This window comes from Carica papaya, chromosome 7 (genome assembly GCF_054855325.1).
Source record: "Carica papaya isolate Zhongbai chromosome 7, ASM5485532v1, whole genome shotgun sequence".
NCBI classification, from domain to species: Eukaryota; Viridiplantae; Streptophyta; class Magnoliopsida; order Brassicales; family Caricaceae; genus Carica; species Carica papaya.
The window spans coordinates 12,418,845-12,433,992 of record NC_142315.1 but is presented as its reverse complement, the minus strand read 5'-3'; the positions used below and the strand labels follow the sequence as shown (position 1 = coordinate 12,433,992).

Here is a 15,148-nt window from a genome sequence, read left to right as displayed (position 1 = left end):
CCAGATTTCCTGAATTTTTCTACGGAGATTAAAACACGTTTTACATACCTAAAAATACCCCAAAAAACTCAAAATCGGTGTTAAAAACCTTTTTCGATCAATTTTAGAATTCTAGCACGACAGCACTACCATGCTCTAGTGACAGCACTACCGTCTGCGGTAGCGGTTTGCCTCAGCCTGACTGTTTTTAGCCAATTTTATACTCATTTCTGCGAGAAAACACGTTAGGGGGCCTCGTTTGGTTGAAAAAAGTCAAAAAATGAAAACCTAACGGCGACGAAATTTTTCAGTATGGCGGCTCCGCTGGCTCACCTTAGCGGCTGGGCGTTTTGCTTCGATCAACCTGTAGAAAACAAAATGATGAACACAATGGTGGAAAAATCGCACAAAACGGGAAACAGAAAGGGGCTCATTTGAGGCAGTTTCGAATTTTACCCGCGGCAGTACCGCGAGGCTTTGCACGATTTTTGGCTAATCCACCGTTCTTTTTACTCTGATTTGGCCATAGAAGTGTTCAGAATCAAATTTCAAGCGGATAAGAGAATTTTTACCTTTTTGGGCAGTCGGAGGCACAACAGCAGGTGGCCATCGGCTCCTTTTTCTGATGACTAGTTCTTCTTCTCCAGCGAGAGACTGGCGGATAGAATTTTAGTTCAGTGTGATATGAGATATTTATACCCGCTTCGCTTTAATTTGGGTCATTCATCGCGTTTGATCTCGACCATCCGATCGCATTTAAAAATGAAATAAATATGGACCATTCATCACGATTTGATCTCGACTGTACGATTGCGTTTAAAAAGAGAACGAATTAGACCGTTCATCACGTCTAATCACGACCGTCTGATCACGCCTGATGAGGGAATGAATCCGGACAGTCCATGCACGCGGGAACGCTTCTGGGTTATCCGATCGCGGGGCACGTGGATCGCCAGCATGACCTCCCACGTGGCACCGAGTCAACGTGCCTTACCACACAGCACGCTCCCATTCGTCGGGGCTGCTGATTAGGCGGTCCTACGTGGCACAATTTCTTTAATTGCGTTTTGAACTCCAATTTCTGATTTTTCTTTCAAAAACACCATCCGAACTAAAATTTTCACCCATTTTTCTAAAATTATTTTCAATTTCATCCTCAACCTATTTTTTTTTTAATTTTACATTAAATAAAAATTTATTAATTTTAAAATTATATTTTCGTACATTTTTTAAAAAATTTTAAAATTAATCCTGAACTAAATTCCGGCCCCAGGTATTACAAGTACTCTCAAACTTTATCTAGTTCACATATACTCTCAAAGGTTTAACATGGGTTCCACACTTCAAAGAAAGAGAGAGAGAGAGAGAGAGAGAGAGAGAGAGAGAGAGAGAGAGAGAGAGAGAGAGTAAAAGAGTCTCAACTCATGTGTTCTTATTTTCATTAATTGGATTTTAACTACATTTGGACAATAACATTAGTTTAGGATGAGAGACTAATTTAATAAAGATATTAAATTTATTTATTAAAGAAATATAATAAATATAAGAAAATACAATTCACATGCATTTGTCAAAAATTTATATTTTTAATTTTTTATTTCATATTTATCATAAGTCAATAGTAACTTATAATTTTACGTGAAAAATATTTATTTATTTTTTATTTCTTGATCATATTTATGGTTTTTTTTAACAATAGAAAATAAATTAGAAATATGTATAAACAGACACTTAATGATCATTTTTAATTATATTGTATCTTGTTCTATATAATCTAAAAATGCTATTAAAATAGTTATTCATTACAAATATTTTTAGCCAAATTTTATTTGGTCTATGTTAGAAATAATTGTAAAAATTATTGTTATTTTAAGGAAGTAGAAGTTGTTTGTTTGTGAAAACAACTTTTAAGATTTCAAACACAAAATTTTTATTAAAAGATAAAATTATTTTTTAAAAACTATAAATTATAGTTTTTATATATAAAATTATTTTTTAAAAACTATAAATTATAGTTTTTATATTTAAACATACTAAAAGTAAATTTCAACATTAATTTTTTCTTTTATTAACTACAAAAATAATTTTAAAATATAAAAATCAAATTCGAAAGATGCCGAAAATAAAACTTTAGTTAAGTTGCATGTTAAAGTGCCTACACGTTTAGAAACGTTTAAGATAATTGTTGAGATGAGTTGTGTTGCTTGGAGTATGTAATTAATTTATTGTTGCATTGAGGTAAATTGATAATATTTTTAAACAAGACTATAAAGAACTCAAGATGTAACGACTCCGGAATTTTAAAGGAAAATGTATATATAAGAAAAATTCTGAGTGCGGAAGTGGAATAAAAATTTTGATTAATAACCCTTACACAGTAATCCAAACGTACTAAACGTATGAAAGAATAAACTAAATAAAGTAAATACTAGAGATGAATGTTATAAATAAAACTATGAAATCTTTAGACATCTACTCGCTGTCTTCCTGCGGGACGGGCTCGGGAACCAAGTCTTCCTGATCTGAAATGGTTAAGTAAGGAATGAGTTACACTAGACCAGTAGAGACATCACACTATCTCACTGTCACAAAAAGTAAATGTTGGTAGAAAACAAAAACGACCAATGGAACATAATTTATAACAAACTCATTTATCAATAATAAAAACCTTTACTGTCCACTTATCTCGGTGAGATTTATGAAAATAACTTATGAGAAACAATAACATCATAAACATCATAAGATCATGCACACTCTATAATATAACACATATCATGCTTTTGTATTTCAATCATCAAACAACAAATTTTCTCTTTTATCAGCCTACTAGTATCCATGGGGATCCATAGGGGGTCCCCGCTACACGTGAACCATTCACATTAATAACTTAATTCCAGGGCCGTCCCCATACCCCGTCCGGTATGGATACCAGAACCATAAACCTCAATACCCCATCCGGTATCAAGGTGAAATGGGTCGTCCCCATACCCCGTCCGGTATGAGCGCCAAAACACATAAAGTCTCCATATCCCGTCCAATATGAGAGACCACGTTCCTGGTAGGGTTCCCTATGGACTCGGTCCGTCCACCATCTCCCAGGATATCTAGTTAGGCTTTCGACATTATCCATTTATCAGTTCACATATATTTTTCTAATTTTCTTAATCTTAATTATCCAATCAAACATAAATACGTAAACCAGTAATGGACACCAAATAAGGCAACACAACATCGGCTTCACAATAATTCAAACCATAATAAATGAAACCGTGATTCATGCATACGAAACTATAGAATAAACACATCATGCACCATACTGCATTCAAAACTGTAAAATAAATCAAACAACACCTGACCAAAAAATACATCATATTTGGGCTCCATTAGCAGTCTTAATTAATTATACATATCTATTAATTCATAAAATACCGTTTTATCATTTATTAAGCTTTAATGTCGTGATAGGAAATAGGATGAGGGATCATTACTTGTTTCGGAGTCTGAAATCGGGTTCTCACTGTGCATACGGGCAGTCCCTAGATTCCCTGTATTTTTTTTTCGAAAACTGAAACACACTTTCGGTACCTGTACATGTCCCCAAAAAACTCCAAATCAAACCCAGGGCCTTTTCGGCCATTTCAGAATTCCGGCACGGCGGCTCCGTCGTGCTCTGGCAATAGCACCGCCACCCATGGCGGCAATCCGCCTCGGGTTGGCCATTTTCGGCTGTTTTTTGCCGAATTTGGTCAAATTTGCATTGGTTCTTGAGATAAAACACCCTTAGGGCCCTCTGTGGGCCCAAAAAATTACAGAAAACTGAGACTTACTAGCGGTAGAGCTCTCGAGTGCAGTGGCTCCTCCTGCGCGAGTCGCGATTTGGTATTTTACTCCGGTCAACCTGTAGAGAAAAGGACGGTGGTCACAGTGGTATAAAAATTACATCGAACGAAAACCGGAAAGGACCTCATCGGAGGCAAAAACTGAGGAAACCCACAGCGGCGCCGCTGGACTTCGACGGTGTTTTTCGGCCAATTGGCCGGTGTTTTGGCTCCAATTTGGCCACAGGGAGGTTCAGCATCGAAAAACGAGCAAAATGGAGAAATTTTACCTTGTTTGGCAGCCGAAAAATCCTCCGGTGCGGCTGCGGGTGGTGGCAGCCAGTTCCTCCGGTGGCTGGGTCGTCTTCTCCGGCGAGGGTTCTAGCGGATAGGGTTTGGGGTTGGGTGTGGATACGATTATTTATAACTTCTCCTTTTTAATATGAGCCGTCCATCACGATTTAATTTGGGTCGTCCAATCGCGATTAAATTGAAAATAAATCTAGACACTCCATCGCGATGCGATCTGAGCCATCCGTGCGTGATCGAATTTAGGCTGTCCGTACGCTATTTTGCTAAATTGCGTTTTGATTTCTGATTTTTTATTTTCTTTTCAAAAACACCCACAGAATATAAATTTTCACTATTTTTTTTCAAAATTAATTTTAATTAAATCTTAAAAATAATTTTACTACATTTTATTATTATTATTATTTTTATTTCTATTAAATGAAATTAAAACTTTATAAATTAATTATTAAAATTAAATAAAAATTCAATAAAAATTAAAATAAAATAAAATAAAAAGTTTTGAGTGTTACACAAGAGGCATGTACGTTGTGAGGATGTCCAATAAAAGAATTTTTTTAACCAACTGTGCATTTGGCATAAATTAATTATGTTTATAAAATTTATTTGAAATTTTTATGAGTTTTAAAGCTTGGTCATGGACGGAAGGTTTAGTGAGATTGTTGGTAAATTTCATGAAATTTGATTTTTAAATTTGATTTCCTTCCATAAAATTATTTGAAGTAAATATTAACTTTTTAATATTAAAATTTTTAAATAAATTTTTTAAAATCATAGTGAGTGATTTAAATATAAGTTAAAGTATAAATTTATGGTACAAAATATATTTTTATGTTGATACGGTGTATAAATCAAAAAGATGAAAGACCATTAAAATTGAAAAGCTCTCCAATAATTCTAGTGTAGTATGGCAAATACGATAGTGTGTGTGTGGCTCTCTCTCTCTCTAATATATATAAATATATATATATATATGTATGTATGTATGGAATATGAATTACTCTGGTAAGTTGACGTATACATCAATATGGAGAAAAAAGGAATCGTCACTTCGTATTTTTTGTATTAATTCAAAGCATCAAGTAACTATAAAATATATGAAAGCATAAGAATAATGCAGTCTTTTGGGATTAACTTAGCATTAAATTATTAATGATTAGTATTAAAGAATTAATTGAAGATTAAAAGATGACCTGATCATTATTATTATTATTTTTATTCTAATAATTTATTGGATTTTTGAGATTAGACGTATACACTTTAATAAATTATTTTATTATTATTAATTCATCGAATAACAATATTCTAATTAGTGATTTTTATCTGAATCCTTCCACGTGCATCATTATTAGAGAGTGAGAAGGAGAGAGGTAGGGGGTCAAATTGAAAGTAGGTACATCTTTTGTATGCTCACATTATTAATTATTAATTAATTAATTATATACATGTAATTTTTTTTATTAATTTAAATATATGTAGATTGTTTCTTATATATACATCTAAAAAATATATAACTAATTTAATAAATGGACCCATTGAATAAACAAAATTATTCATGTACAATTCAAAAATATTTAAAATTTTTTATAAACTATTTTTTATTCTAAGTTTTCCTTGTACTTTTGTAAAAACCAATTAAAGTTCTCTCTCTCTATTAAATCGAGCTAATGCCACTTGGGAGAACCGCTGATGTGTCAATTATGTGTCAAGTAATGTATCATCTTATTTAAATTTATTGATATGAATGCAACATCAGAAACATATCATCATCCAGGTCAACGAATTTGTTTTAATATTCTTCTCTTTACTAATAACTATTATTTGCACAAACATCATCTTTTTCATAACTGAACCTATTTCCTTTTCTCCAAGTAACCTTAATACCAAAAGTCAAACTTGGCTTGTTGAACGCACGTGCTTGTCATCATGAATGAGCACTTCCTTCCTTCACTCAAGCTAACTTCCCTCCTTCACAATTATCTTCTCTAAACCCACCAAGACCAATATTGGCCTCATCATAAAGGTAAAGTTGTTTGCTTGTTTGTTGAACACGTGTCTATCATCCACGAATGCACACTTTCCTCTTCACTCAAGATACCTTCCCTCCTTCATAGTTGTCTTTTCTAATACCATCAAGACTAGCCCCTCCACCACACCTACTTTTCCTCTTTTACTCAAGCTCATCAACTTATCGATACCCATAATAGATTCTATGCCTACTTACTAAGCAAATAATAATTATTATTATTATTCTAGAGTGGTGTTTTACACACCTGATTGGTAGAAAAAAGTAGCCCCTCCATCACACCTATATTCATTAAGTGATTGTACAAAGATTTCGCCGTGAAGGAGCCATTTTTATTAAGTTTCCAAACAAGCTTACCCCCTTCCTGGTTCAATTGAACAGTAGTTAGGAGTTTTAAAAAGGCTTCATATTCCTCTAGCTCCTAATTATTGAGATTTTTACTCTCATTAACCATCTACTCCCTTCTAGTGTCATCACCCTCATAAGCATCCATAATCATCATGTTCTTTGCTTGGGCAATGGCAGAAACATGTTGGAATTGATCTTTCAAGCTACTGTCTCCCAACCAAGTATCATGCCAAAGGAGAATCTTATTCCCTTCACCCACCTTCCAAGTGATACACTAATGAAGAAACTAACTTCTCGCCTAAATACTCTTCAATAACCCTAACCTAAATGATCTCCCTAACTCCCTAGTCATCACCCCCCCTCCCCAATAACCCCTACCTAGCCTTTGTCACCCTTTTTCAAGCATTATTATCCTCATTCAAGTATTTTTAAATCTATTTCTCCTACAATATCATATCTAATTCATCAATTAAAGGTTGTATATATACATTTAACTTATTACCTGAACCTTTTTAAGTTAAGAATAAGTAATGATAATATAAAATTAAGTATTCATACATAGCCATGGAGGTAAATTATTTGATATTAGTATCACAAATCATTTGTTATGAATGACATTCATAGTCTTGAATCGATTAAATCCATCAGTAGCTAACCCTAAGCAAATACTACGAGGGTAAAGAAAGAAACCATAATATTTAATATGAAATTTTTTTTCGAGCCTTAGAATATGCAAGGTACCTTAAAAATCCATCCTTTATACAACTTTCTTTGTGTCATTTCATAAAATAAGTTGTCCTTAACGAAAAAAATAATTTTTGAATCCTCGAGTTTAAAGGAAATCAATCCAAGACCTTTATAGGTTTTTGTTTCTCTTTGTTAAAAGTTAGAGAAATAGTGTTCATCATTCTCATTTCCACATTTTCTTAACCTAAATGCATGACACGCAAAACAATTACCATAATTTTTTTACTTTCTTTCTAAAATAATATACTATCATTGGAACATACATGGATATTTTCCTGCGATAAATCTAGCCCTCTCATGAGCTTCTTCACTTCATAGTATGCTTCTACTAACAAGTTTTTCTCAAGTAATGTGTCTTCTTCTAACTCTAATAACATAAAAAAAAAATAATTTATTACTCCATCCGTTGATATATTTTTAAATAATATAAATGCACAATAAAAGATAACTTAGTACATTTTTTACAATTTGGACATAATTTTTGTTAGAAATCTTTCATGAGATGATACAAGGTGTAAGTAATTCCATCTCTATATTGTTTACCATTCTCATCTCTTGCATGTTGTCTTGAAGTTCATCTTTAAATTATGTATTAACATCATTGCTATTAAATTTTTCATCATCTTCTACTATGTGCATCGAAAAACTATCATGTAATAACCCATGGATATCATGGGTCAAACTCTTGTGGAACTCAATGGTTCCATCACCTGAGGTAGATTCATTTAAAATCTCCATGTGAAATCTCCATTGAGTGTAACTTCTAGAAAGGACTTTGCATATTACATAATTGAAGCTTATTCCTTTGTGTGCAAAGTCAGTTGATATAAACTATATTTTAGTATCTAATTTTGTTACTTTAGATGCTTTTGTCAAAAGTAAAATTAAGAAAACTGGCAATTCCTAATATATCTTCCTTACTTATTCTTGAGAGGAGATATATCCAACTTTTATCCATTGATTAATATGAGAAACTTGAAATATAAGTATTATATAATATTAAAGGCAATACAATATTACATTAAAGAATATCTCAAACTTTGAGAGCTATAAAAAACAATCAAAGTAATAACAATTTTAGCGAATCTTTACATGAGAAAATAATAATAAAATTAAGAATGAGGCAAGTAATAAACTCATGATAAATGTGAATTAGGCTATATCAACATTCAATTAGGCTTTTTAAATTTGATTTAATATCTAGGTAAGCATTTTGTTGATCTACAGATAAGTAATCTTTTGGCATATAAATGATTCTTTTGTCAATCTTGCTCACTCATATGAAATAATAATATATTTTTGTACTTCTTACCAAACTTTAGTTTCTATCCATTTGCATCTCCAGAGAATTTCATTTTGACTTACTAATGTATCAATAATTTCATATCTTAAAAGGTTTCCACTCTAATGCGGAACTCGAGGATCAAAGATTACATCCAGAATCCCACATATATATTTAGCATAGATAACTTAGAACTTTAAATAAATCCTCTATACCAAATCCACAACTAACCTGTAATTGAGAACTTGGGTGATTGAGATAAAAAAAAAACAAGAATGAATAAATACAACAAGATAACTTGATAAGTTAATTCGATTCTTGATGCAACAAAAAGAATAAGAATTCTCACTTGTCAAAGTTCTAACGAGGACAATGGAATTTTTTTAATAATCGAAGTGTATCATATTATATTGTAAATGAGATATTTATAAGTTGAAACACCTAGATTCTGCAAAATGATCATAATTAAATGACCTACAGAAATATGAATATAATTTAAATGATATAGGAAAACATAATATTAAATGACATAGTGGAACATGGTACTAAATGATCTAGGAAAACAAATATAGTATTAAATGATATAGGAAAATATTGTATTAAATGACTCAGCGGAATATACTATTAAATGACCTAAGTAAATATAGTATTAAATAATCTAAAAAAATGTGAACATAATATAATTATATAAAAGATGACCAAAATAATCCTATACATTCATTCTAAATTATGACCACACACTTGGACGACATTAATGGTCTTTTTTGACTTCTTTATTCTTTAAATAGTTCGCATGTGTTAAATTCTTATTGTATCCATATTTGTATAAAGTCAAAAATATTTTATGAACAAACTAGGACAAGCTACAAACTAATAAGAAAAGCTGTAAAGAGCCTAAATTTTATGATTTAAACCATTAAGTTATCATTATGTTTAAACATATCTTATGTTATCTCTTAAATTGAAATAAGTAATGCTTAATAGACAGCATGCTGTCATCCTTCAATTTTGTAGTATACGTCCAAAACCCATTTCCCCATTAAAGAAAAACCATGATTCCAGCAAGACATAATCTTGCATAATATTATATTATTAAAGTATGGAATCAGCGGAGAGCCTATAAGCTATATCAGCATTAAGAGTCTCACTTTCCTCAAACAACGTCCCCCATAAGAAGCATTTTCACGAGACTAACTACGGTTGCAAACTGTGAGTGGGATTGATACTTATGAATAAGCTTTGTACAATACGCAAAATAACAAGAACCCAAACAGAATAAGCTTAAAAATGACACTTATCTAACCTGGATTCGAGCCAGAGCTTCCTTCCTTGTGCTCTTCTTCTTTGAATTCTACGCTTACTGCTCCAAACCGCTCTCTGCTTCCTGTAAAAAAACAATGAGAAAAGATCTTTCTCTGTCAAAAAAACTTCACATTCCCTGAAGATTCATTCTTTTCTTCTACCTCTTTCTCAAAAACTTGTACAAAAATTCTAAAATCTAAAACCTTGTAAAACTCTCTTTGGTTCCTTTCACCTAATTTTGGCCGTAAGTTTGACGAAGGAAGAAGGTGTGTTGAAGGAAAAAGAAGGAAGAAGAGACGTGCGTCTATTCCAAGGAAGAGAGAGAGAGAATGGGTTAAGTAATTAATTAATTAAGGTAAATGAAAGTGATTAAAATAATAATAATCCGTGTGAGTGTGGCTTGATGGAAAGTTTGTCTTAAATATTGTGATTTAATAATTAAAAAGTTTAATAAATGCAATAAATGTTGTAATATAAATCTACTATAATATATATTTTTTTAAATAATTAAATACAAATTTTGAAACAGTCACTAAAATTTGAATTTGGAATAGCCAGCAAAATTTATTGTCTTGGTTGTGGAAGTTTTTTGGAAATTGAAATAAAAGTAAAAAAAGATTAAAAATCTTTCTTATAATTAAGGGTGATTCTTTTCCCTCCAGTTATAATGAGAAAACATATTTTGTTGTGTGTTTAGGAAATGCATTGATATGTAGGAAAGCGAATTTCATATCCATCCACCTTGAATGGACACGCACCAAACGGTGGATTTTATGATTTAGAAAACAAAGTTCAGTCATTATCGCTAATTAATTAATTAATTTTAAAAAAAAGGATAACCAACCACACAATTATTTAGCAATTAATGATTCACATCAATTTTCTTAAATATTTTTATTTATTTATATAAAAAAAAGATTCAAAATTAAATAAGGACTATGACCAAGATTATACCAATCCAACCCCAACACAACAACCAATGCGGCTGAAAAACGTTTCAAACGAATATGCGCACGTGAAACCCATGCCGGACCAATCAGTCCATTTCACCGGCCACCAATCTTAACCGGACTGTTGACTGCTCAGTCATTGCAGTGTGCAGGTACCAGATTGTACCTGATCACATCTCGACCGTCCACTGGGACCACCACCAATGTAAAGTGCCGGAATCCCACCAATATTATTAACACGTACTCCCTGCATCACCCTCCATTACGATCTTAAAGTTTCTCTCCGTATTCTTCTCCTTTCTCCCGATACCAAATCTTTAACACCCGAACAGTCAGCAGCAGCGATGGCGGAAGCTTCTACATCGCGTGAATCTACCACCCTACTTTCCCCTTACGAGATGGGCAAGTTCCACCTCTCACACAGGTCAGTCAATAGATTATTAACTTGCCCGTGTTTCAGTGCTTTGCTTTTTGGTATCGGATTCCATGATCCCTTTTTCTTCATGTTTTGCTGCGAGTTCCTCGGATTTTGAAAAGCCCGTGAGAAATCCCTGCGAGTCGATCGATTTTTTTTTTTTTTTTTTAATTTTAAAAAGTATCAGTTTGTAACTGCGGAAATTATATGATTTGTGTTTGCACTTTCGATGAATTTGGCCCCGTTTTCCTAGCTAATTATAGTTTGGAGGGGTGTTTGTGGCAGGGTGGTGTTGGCGCCAATGACGAGATGCAGAGCGTTGAATGGAATTCCAGGGCCAGCTCTTGCGGAGTACTATACACAGAGGTCAACTCCTGGTGGCTTCCTCATCAGCGAGGGCACTAAAATCTCCTCAACAGCCGCCGGGTAATTTTGTTATTTCAATTATTTTCAAGGGCTTTGAATAGTTATCCTTATACTGTATATTGGTTTCCTAGTTGAGAAAAATAAAAATAGGTGGCTATTTTTGGGTTCGGCTGGCCGCCTCATCTCTTTACGCCTAGAAAGCTGCCGATTGGTTGTTTGCTTTGTTACTCCAGATTTTGGATCTGGATCTTCCTGAATTGGCATGGGCTAATGTGTTAATTCGACATTAAAAAAATTATGAAAGATCCCATACTTCTAGTCATAAAAGATAATATTATTTTACATACTTTTGATACTATGTATCACTTTGGAACTTTGTTGGTAGTTTTGGCTGGAGTGGCACATCGTGACAAATTGTTTCTGATGTTGTTACTGGTTGGAATAGGTTCCCTCATGTGCCTGGTATTTACACCGAGGAACAATTAGAGGCATGGAAGAAAGTGGTGAATGCCGTCCACGCCAAAGGAAGCATCTTTTTCTGTCAACTGTGGCACGTTGGCCGCGCATCTCACCCAGGTAATGCCTCGCTCAGAAACAGAAAATACTATTTGTAGTTTATTATGCTGATATGGTTAATAAAATTTACAATTCTAAGTTTAATAAATATTGATGTTATTTTAATGGGTTAATCTGATGAATGAAATAGTTTATCAACCGGATGGAGGAGCGCCTATATCATCCACCAATAAACCAATATCAGGAAGGTGGAGAATTCTGTTGCCAGATGGATCCCATGGCAAGTATCCAAATCCTCGAGCTTTGGAAACCTCTGAAGTCTCAGAGGTGGTCCAGCATTATCGCCAGGCAGCCATCAATGCCATTCGAGCAGGTTAGATCAACTATCTCGGCTTCAGTTAGTTTCTTAATTAGCATTGGCGTGTATTTCTCATGTAGATTAAGTTATATATTAACTAAAGCTGAGTCTATTGTCAAGGATTGTCTGCTTGAATTTCCATTCAAAGGAGACTGGCTATTATATGCATCAGAAAACTAGTTGCAAAAATGGTCTATAGAGATGAAACCATAGCTGCTATCTGCACCTGGGATTGTCTTTTGGCTCATAGTGACATGGCAAAACATTAGTGACAATGATTATGCCTCTTTGCAGCTATTTCCTAGGTAATATCTTCATGGTATAAAGGTATTGAAGGTTATGATAGTCATGACAGTGCAAGATATGAATCTCAATCTGTCATGCCAGTGCATGTACTAATGGACTTGAGCCATCCATCGCATGTAATTGGGACTTGGGAGAAAGATGAGTCTGACTTGGAGTTGGCAGGAGATGTACCTATTAGAATAACTACGTATATTTGTGTAAAGTTGTTGAAAGATCCAGTGGGTTAAAAGAGGAAACCATAGACTTGAGAAGTGTTTAGAGTTTCAATAGGATTTTCTTGGCAGCTTTTTGAAATTAATATTATCCAAATGAGAGCTTGTTTTCCAAATGAAATTGTGTTTCTGTACTGTTATGTTACTTTTGTAAATCTCTTGTCTTGTCTTGTCTTGTTTGTAGTCTGGTCCAAATTATGCTACTGATTGGTTAAACCTTCTGATACAGTGGAATAGTTTATAAGTCAATAACAACCTAAATAAACCGTATAAACTTAAATAGTGAATTCTGTTGCAAGTTAATGCACGCACTTATCATACTTTAGACCCAGAAATAAGTTTTTACTAACCTGATTTGTGAACATTTCATGTGTGCCATCGTACTAAATTAGCCAATGACTTTCGTATGATTTCTAGGCTTTGATGGAATTGAGATCCATGCGGCGCATGGCTATCTTATTGACCAATTCTTAAAGGATGGGATCAATGACCGGACAGACAAGTATGGTGGACCAATTTCAAATAGGTGCAGATTTTTAGTGGAGGTTGTTCAAGCTGTTGCAGCAGCCATCGGGACTGATCGAGTTGCTGTAAGAATTTCACCTGCAATTGATCACCTTGATGCCACAGCCTCTGATCCACTCCACCTAGGCTTGGCTGTGGTTGATAGACTTAACAAAATACAGCAAGAACTGGGCTCAAAACTTTGTTATCTCCATGTGACTCAGCCTCGTTACCATGCTTATGGCCAAACAGAAGCTGGTGTACATGGAAGTGAAGAAGAAGAGGCTCAGCTAGTGAGGGCCTTGAGAAGAGCTTACCAGGGAACTTTTATGTCTAGCGGTGGGTTCACTAGGGAACTAGGAATCCAAGCTGTGGCAGAAGGTGATGCTGATCTTGTATCATTTGGTCGCCTTTTTATATCAAACCCTGACTTGGTCTTCAGATTTAAGGTGAATGCACCTTTAACTAAGTATGACAGGAAGACATTTTACACCCAAGATCCTGTCCTTGGCTACACAGACTATCCTTTTCTAGGAAAAGAGAGAAGGAATCAGGTACCCCAATCCCGCCTGTGATTTGAAATTTTGAATGTTATCTATATATAAAATTTTGCCATAGAAGTTGATTATTTGAATGTAACCAATTGTTGAGAATCCTACTATAGAAGAATGAAGTGTTCTGAGTCGCTGTTACTGCTATGCTATAGTTGAGAGTTTGATTCACCCGTGTCATTAAATTTTGTGTTTTGCCGCATTGTCCAAATTGTCAAATGTAAAAATTATTAACTGAGAGGATTAAACAGGTTGCATCTTTATATTGCAAAGTCCAAAATGTTGCTTCAAGTCTCTGAAGTTCTAGATTCTTAACGCATATGGCAAAGTTATTATATTCCCGTCCAGGTTCATCCCATCATACATTCCTCGGAGGAAAGCTTCCTCAATGTCATCAAACAAATTATAGTAATGGTTCTTTAGGTTCAATTTTCATTTCATAGTTGATTTTTATTTTAAGATTTTTCATTATAGTATTGAATGTCCTAATTACTATCACTTGGTTCTTGAATTTCATGACGCTAGAAATTCAATTCCTAGAATCAAGGAGAGAGTTGAAGTAATTTAAATATAAATATATATATATATATATATACATAGTAAGACTAAATGAAAATTAAATGAGAACTAAAGGCATGTTAGGATAAATAAATATATTTTATAAAAGATTAGAGTACCTTTGAAGAGAAGAAGTAGACAAATCAATAGAATTTCTCTGTTGAACCATTATAACCCATTTTTTATTTTGATTTAATTCCAGTTTTCTGTTTTTAATCTAGTTAAAATTTACTAGAAAAAAAAATATATAATTATACCTCTTATAAGTTATCTTATAGCCATAATTTTATATATTATTAATTAAATAATATATATATTTTATTATAATATAGATGATATATAAATATGTACAGTTCTATTTAAATCCACAGAATTTTTCTAGAGAAGAGTAGTAAATCATTTAATAAAAAACTTGTTGATAAACTATTTTATTTTTATTTATTATTGCAAAACTGAAATACCATGTTCTTAGTCAAACCCAAAAAAAAAAAAAAAAAGTTACAATATTTTCAAATGAATTTCATAAAAGATGATTAATTTATTGAAACATAGCTAATTAAAACTTAAAACTATGGATTTGCCTTCGAAAAACACAATTTTT

The 15,148-nt window shown here is 33.1% G+C and overlaps 1 protein-coding gene and 1 long non-coding RNA gene across 2 annotated transcripts; one reads left to right on the top strand and one right to left on the bottom strand.

The window, feature by feature from the left end:
* Positions 1-9,395: 9,395 nt before the first annotated feature.
* LOC148252970 (uncharacterized) lies at positions 9,396-10,557 on the bottom strand. Its single transcript, XR_015813554.1, has 2 exons — positions 10,015-10,557; positions 9,396-9,893 (listed from the first exon to the last, which is right to left on the bottom strand). It is a non-coding gene; the product is annotated as an uncharacterized LOC148252970 (long non-coding RNA).
* A 421-nt stretch (positions 10,558-10,978) lies between these two features.
* Positions 10,979-14,160, top strand: OPR3 (oxophytodienoate-reductase 3). The gene is made up of 5 exons (XM_022046337.2): positions 10,979-11,185; positions 11,462-11,602; positions 11,988-12,118; positions 12,249-12,431; positions 13,352-14,160. The coding sequence occupies exons 1-5, from the start codon at positions 11,106-11,108 to the stop codon at positions 14,011-14,013; spliced, it is 1,197 nt and encodes a 398-aa protein (XP_021902029.1). The 5' UTR covers positions 10,979-11,105; the 3' UTR covers positions 14,014-14,160.
* The last annotated feature ends 988 nt before the right edge of the window (positions 14,161-15,148 follow it).

Coding starts and splice junctions, on each gene's coding strand:
- OPR3 (XM_022046337.2), top strand. CDS start 11,106: ATGGCGGAAGCTTCTACATCGCGTGAATCTACCACCCTACTTTCCCCT. Junction 11,186..11,461: donor AAGTTCCACCTCTCACACAG/GTCAGTCAATAG, acceptor TGTTTGTGGCAG/GGTGGTGTTGGCGCCAATGA. Junction 12,432..13,351: donor CATCAATGCCATTCGAGCAG/GTTAGATCAACT, acceptor TATGATTTCTAG/GCTTTGATGGAATTGAGATC.